At 42.3% G+C, this 6,912-nt stretch overlaps 1 protein-coding gene across 1 annotated transcript; it reads right to left on the minus strand.

Moving 5' to 3' along the window:
* Nucleotides 1-5,304: 5,304 nt before the first annotated feature.
* On the minus strand, nucleotides 5,305-6,502 carry LOC147463002 (uncharacterized). Its single transcript, XM_086486624.1, has one exon. It carries the CDS (start codon nucleotides 6,246-6,248, stop codon nucleotides 5,655-5,657), a length of 594 nt encoding a protein of 197 aa, XP_086342750.1. The 5' UTR covers nucleotides 6,249-6,502; the 3' UTR covers nucleotides 5,305-5,654.
* Nucleotides 6,503-6,912: the final 410 nt, after the last annotated feature.

The raw sequence follows: 6,912 nt of genomic DNA on the forward strand, positions 1-6,912 counted from the left end.
AATTGTACATCTGTCATCCACAAATTTGACAACAAGACCAAGTCTAGCAAGTGCAGATACAGACAAAAGGTTCTTCTTGATCCCAGGTACATAAAGTGACATTCCAACCGCCAACACAATCATTCCAACTCCCTTAACCAAATAAGAGGCATTGTTGGCACAAGTGACTATATTTCCATGAGTGACAACCTCGAGAGAGGTAAACAAGTCACGATGAGAGGTAATGTGCTTTATAGCACCACTATCAAAGTACCACATATGTGAATCTGTAGCAACTGACACACATGCATCATGGGTAGAAGGATCATGTGCATTTTGCACTAAAAGCCCACTCTGCATCTACATCAACATCACAATCTCCTTTCACAGAAGACTCTACAATAGTTGCACTTGTAGTGGAGCCAGCCTCTTTCTTTTTAACCTCTTTCACCTTCAATTTTGGACACTGCTTGATCAAGTGATCATTAGCTTTACAATAATGCCAATGCATTTTCTTTTTGCCCTTTTCACGAGAATTCCCAAACGAGGTGTTGCCAGCAGAAGCATTGAAAACAAGTGATTTTGCACTCATCCAAGAACCATGAGAAGTGTCTACATTGCTGTTACCATTTTTTCTTTTAGCAATAATAAAGGCTTGTGCAACTGTACGCTGTTTAGCTCTGTTTTTTCTTGAAAGTGACTCTTGCAATGACAATGTGCATAATGCATCAAACTTGGCAACTTCAGAATTTCCTTGGGTCATAAGTCTCCAAGAACTAGCAAAATTCTGGTAAGAATCTAGCAAAGCATCAAGAACGGTCTGCACGAGGGAACTGTTTAAAATTTCACTTGAAGAAATAAGTTGCTCATTAATATCCTTGATACTAGTAAGGAAAGTGTCCATTTCATCTTCCTCGTGCATAATCTTCAACTCCAACTCTTTACACAGCAATGCAATTTTAGCCTCATTGTGACTTGCATAAAGACCAGCCAAAATATCCCAAGCTTGTTTTGCAGAGTGAGTTGAACGAATGTGAGGAGTAATAGTGCACTTCACAGATGACGCAATCAATGCATGAGCCTGCACATCTCTAACATCCCAACAAGATTGCTCAGCCATAGGAAAAATAGCTCTAGAACCAGCGAGTTTGGGAATAGATTCATGCATTTGAGAGTGGTAGACTCTTGAGTTGGGATCCGAAAGTTGAGATTCCCAAGGAACGTCTTTGCGTCCAGGAAAACACAATTACACTGCAGGAAGAGGACTCTGGGAACAAAGTCGAAAAAGAGTTGCAGGGATGCCATGCCCTGAGAGTTGCAGGGATGCCTTGCTCTGAGTCTAGAAGATGAGATCTAGAGGCGAGAACCTTGATTCTCGAGGATTAAATATGAAACAAAGGTTCCTTGGAATAGGGTTTTGCCCTAGGAATAGGAAGTTGAGGCATTCTGGTACCATCAAGTCTGATTCTAGGACGAACGTGGTAATACCTTCGGTTCAAGTGCTTTTATAGACTTCTCCCAATAATAAAGATAATAGACTTCTTCCTAATAATCAAGATACTTTTACGGGGGGGGGACCAACCCATCTTTTGGTGCCCAGTACTGTGTCGATCTTCTCTCTCTCTCTCTCTCTCTCTCTCTCTCTCTCTCTCTCTCTCTCTCTCTCTTATTGCTATGTGCTTCTATTTGTGACATGTCCATCAAGTAGCAAGTTTGATTTGGGTGAGAAATTTAAAGAATATACTACTTGTCAAGTGCAACAAAATCGAAATGGTATAGATCTAAGTTTTACACTTCCACAATCCAAACTTCTTTCCTTGCATTAGTGGCTCCTTTTAGCTTTTATGATGGTTCCTTTTACCTTTCCCTAAGAGAGGGAATGAGAGAGTGTGGTAGAGATGCGTAGAGGGAGAGAGAAAGAGAGAGAGGAGGAGAATGACAGCCGATGGGGTCCCAACCAACCCTCTCAAGGGCCCCCCACACCGTTGCCGATGTGGTATTTAGATTGCGTAAAGGGAATGTACACACAATGCCATACCTCAAGAGCATACTCTAATGACTCGAATGATGACTGTCACTATGGTAACTCCTTAACATGAGGCACCTCTAGGACTAATTTGATGCACCTTTGGATCCTTCTTGATGTGGGACTGCGGATGGCCACCAAGGGGTAGATATGGGGTTGAATTGCGTTGCCGATATGAGAAGAATGAAGGGTTGAAAGTTGACTGCAAAAATGCAAATCTGCAACGTAAAATGTAACAGATCTCTTGTATAAAGCAGGGTTGAAAACGCAGATATCGATGACGATGATGATGGACAGCAATGGAGCACTCGATGCCGACGAGGGAATGGCCGAGGAGAGGCTCCATGGGTTGCCAAAGTACCGGACTGCAACGGAAAACACGTGAAGCCACATTGCCGCTTTCCGACAAGGGAGATGGCCTGAAACCTGAAAACCAAAATGATTGGCTAGACTTGTTGGTATTTGCATGCGCTGCTAGGACTGAAAAATCAAAACACTACCAGATCTTGCTGAAAACGCTAAGGGTTGATTTTTTGCAAAATGCTAGGGTTGGTTCTATAGACTTGGTAGCGTTATCTACAACTTGCTCCAATGAGGGGTCTACTGCTCCCTTTATAGGTGAGGAATGGGGCTTATAAATTAACTAAGACTTTGGTAGGGCAAACGTACACCACACCCAAAAAATGAATCATTGGAATGATTTATTAATAAGTTTTGGGTGAAACTGTCACACATTTGCCCACCTAAGAATCCGATCGACATGGAGAATGTGACATCCCCTCCTGCTTAAGGTGAGTAATTGGTACCGAACTCCATGCACACCATAAGATGGTCTCGGATGACGTTGCTTCTAGATGATATCATCCATGATGACTTTTGAGAGAGAGGCTCCTTGGGGTGATTTGAAAATGTCCAAAACACAAGGATGGTGATGATCCATCTACTCGCAATCAATGGATTGCCTCTTGGATCAACAATGCCCTTGTTGATTACTGGCAAACAATAACTTTTGTTGCTCCCAACTAATGGGGTGAACCAAATTGCAACAGGATATGCAAACGTTGATGCCCACAAAGATTACCGGCCAGCCTATGGTGCCGAAGATTGGTGAGAGCAATGGCGAATGGGAGATGAAGATGGATATGTCTTTTGGAATGCCCACGAACCATGACAAGTCCACGTCTCATGAAATCGCCAAGTAACTCTTCAAAGATAGAGGCTCCTTCCAAATGTTGATGCGAAAGCAAGACGAATGGTCCAACAGTGCCAAATGATCAATTATCATGAGTAAGCTACTCACCAGCTACTTCCTCCATCCTTGAGCGATTGCCAAATGATCAATTGTCATGAGTATGCTACTTGTCAGTTACTTCCTCATCCTCGGGCGTTTGCCAGAATGGATACTCATTGCTAATGATAGCATTGTCAATCCCCATCTGAAAGAAACATCCATTGTGAATCTCCATTGTATCAGACTTCAACTCGAAATGTTGTCGGGCGATAAGCCAACATTCAAATGCATGAAGGACATTCGCACTGAAATTAAAGAAATGTTGGTCATGATGCAGATTATCAAACAAGTATCAGATCGTAAAGTGAGGATACTAATGGAGAAAAACGCTACCAATAGCAACGGTCCTAGAACACGAATGAGTCTCAAAGAACGAGAGCTCCGCAAAGCTTATTTTATCTAACCAAAATTTTCAAAAAGGTGCTGCTCTAAGAAAACAGATCATTATGAATTTTACCATTCACCGGTTTCATTGTATGCATTACCTATGAAAGTTAAGGAACTGACCAAGTTTTTCTCTGATCTACATCCCAAATATAACGAGCCAGCTGATCTGCAATGATATGTGAAGATAGTGGATCAGTTGGCGAGAATAGTATGAGCATAGCAGAGTGGAGTAGGTGGCTTGGAAAGATGTCTTAAATGAAAACTGAGCAAAAGACTATAAGCATGAACTGAAAGCTAATTTGCATCTTGTTTAGAAGCAAAATGCACCAATAAAATGATCAGCTCAGGCAACTGATTAAGATTACCAATTCTTTCCACTCAGACATTTGACCAAGATTACCAATGATTTACTTCAATTGTCTGAAGAAGCCTCCAAAATCCCATAAAGGGAACTGACAAACAAGGCAACATCAAAACCTCAGTTCAAGGAAATGAGGAAATGGCTGGAGTGTTTTTCGAAGCCCAAATCAAGGCAAACCAGCTTCATTACTAGAGGAATGGATTGGATTCATGCAGCTTCAGTTTGTAATAAGCTGGCCAGAGCCCAGATCATGAAGGTCAAACGCATTGTATGATGCAGATACTAAGACATGGAATGCTTTGACGCCCTATGAAGTAGCTGATGACTGAACGCAAGGAACAACTAGTGCAGGAAGTTATTTATCCGCTAGTTAGAAGAGTAATGCAGCTACTAGTGCTCAAGATACAGATCACCCTCTCTGACTGTTCCCTGCGATGTTACCCCCTTGCCCCTCAGCAGAGCAAAAAACATGGACAACCACCTACAGGCTGCATTTCAGTTCTCAAACATCATGCAAAACACAGCATCCATCATTTACTGCCTCATTTGCGGAAAAAAGGGCCATAGAAGCAACAATCACTGTACCAGAGCTTCAGTAACAGAAGATCAGCTTTGTTTCTCTCTATGACACTAATCTTACCTTGTGAGCTTAACAAGTCAAACCGCATCAAAAACTGTCTCTCTCTATGACAATAATTTTACATTGTGAGTTTAACAAGTCAAACCGCATCAAAAACACACACACACACCAAGGAAGGAAAATTCCTTGCCGTTGAGCACAAACAATAGTCATACAATGTCAATTTCATACAAAACCATAGAAAACAATGTCCAGTCTATTGGAAATTCAAGTTTGCAAAGAGGGTATGAACTTCCTGTTGTTATTAGCCACTGCTGTCCTTTCTTTCTTCCCCCAGGTTTGAGCCAACATATACCATAGACTATCAGACATTCCTTATACAAGTATACACAAACAGCATTTTCACCATATTATAAGGGCTAGCCAGCTCTTCAAAAAACTTCGACTGGGGAAAACACAACCTCTATACCTTGCAAAAACTATACGACTGTATTGCTGAAAAATTATACATGTCCATAGTTGACAAACAGATTGGCAGTGATAAACAAGCAGTGCAATGCAAAACTACAAAATTTGCAACTGTTAAACTACAAAGATTGCAACACTTAACTTGGAAAAGAAAGTGCAAATCGATAGAAAAACCATCTAATATTCATTACAGAACCAGGAAGACAAGAACATCCAAGAAAGCTGCCATCTTTAGCAATCGACAGGAAAGGCTCCAACACATGAACACACAGGACAAGCACAATGACGAGGAGAACACCACAACAAAATAGTACCAATGTTTCACTTGTAGACATGATAGTAGATTTACAAGATGTGAGGAGGGTAGGGGCTGACCGCACAAAAAGAACCACCAGGGCATATGTGATACAAGTCCTTTAACCCACCCAAGTACCTTAAAACGAAGAAGCGATGGAGAGGGTGCACCTCGTGTTGGTGAAAGAACACATCAACATTTGCTTGATCAAGTTCATCTGTTGTTTTTTGTATTGTCCATGCATATACACTAATGAGGATGTGAGCGCTACTTCTTCGTCAGCTCACTAGCATCCTTCTTCACAACCCTGTGGAGAATGTGACCATTTTGTTGCTTGTTTTTGCTCAGCGACTGCTTGCTGCTGTTGTCGATGATGCCTCCAAGGCCAATGCTCAGTGTAACCTTGTCACCATTCTTGGGCTTGCAGTCATCATCATCTTCTTCATCAAAAAGGCTGTGAGATTTCTTTGCCTCTAAGGGCTGGAAGAAGTTGCCATAGGTATACTCGGGGGTGAAGCCAACATCATCATCGAAGATGAGAAGGTGGCCATGCCATTCCCATACGCGGCAGCCAGACTCCGCATCTTCATGGTAAGCAACACAAATATGGTGATCCTCAACGTTGACAGCCTTACCTGTGTTAGGCTTGAGGGAGTCCCAGTCTCCATCAGTGATCTTCTTCACAAGAATCGCTTGAAGGGCTGCTTCTTCTCTGGCAACTCTGCCCTTGCCTCGCACATCCACGGGAGCGGAGAGATCCACGTTCAAGCCATTCAAAGAGCTCAATGGATTGAGACCGTTCAATGCACCGAGGAAAGGGGGACGCTCGTCCAGACTCCGCAGAAAGCTATATGGATCCATGGCTACAGCGCGCTAACCCTATCTGTAAATCCTGCTGCCAGGTTTTAGCTTAGGGTTTTAGAACTCGAAGATATTTGCGATGAGACCCAAGCATGAAACAGGGCTCTAGCACATGAAAATGGCATATACTACGATTTTGATCCCATTTTAGCAGGAATCTACTCCACTCCACAGCTTTGCGAATGAAAGGAGATGCAAAGAAAAAGGGTCTTATGGGACCAAAGATACATGTCAATGTGCAATGCTAAAGGATCACGGTACTGTAGGTCTAGGTCATGGATAAAAATGTGCAGGAAGCAAGTGCAAATGTGAGCAAAAGTTGAGCATTGTAGTAGTGTGTGGTACTCAGTCTCATATATGGTGTTGTGTCTTAACCAACTTTGATTATGACATGAGCCTTATGCATTTGTGACCTTGCATAGAGAGAGAAAAGGGTTAGCCAGTCTGCTGCCTTGACACTGTACAATCTGGCGATTGAACCAAGGATTTCATACACACGTAATCACGTGTGTGTTTTTTGTGATCACATTGTAGATTGCCAAAAATTCATCTCTTCACATTCATAGAAAATGACAATGTGACCTGAAGGCTAGGAGAGGGACTAATCTAGCCTAACATCAGAGGTCTAGCTTGTTGAGCCACGTTGGGCTACATCAGCAGCTTG

This window comes from Adiantum capillus-veneris, chromosome 2 (assembly GCF_014529385.1).
Source record: "Adiantum capillus-veneris isolate H3 chromosome 2, ASM1452938v2, whole genome shotgun sequence".
NCBI classification, from domain to species: Eukaryota; Viridiplantae; Streptophyta; class Polypodiopsida; order Polypodiales; family Pteridaceae; genus Adiantum; species Adiantum capillus-veneris.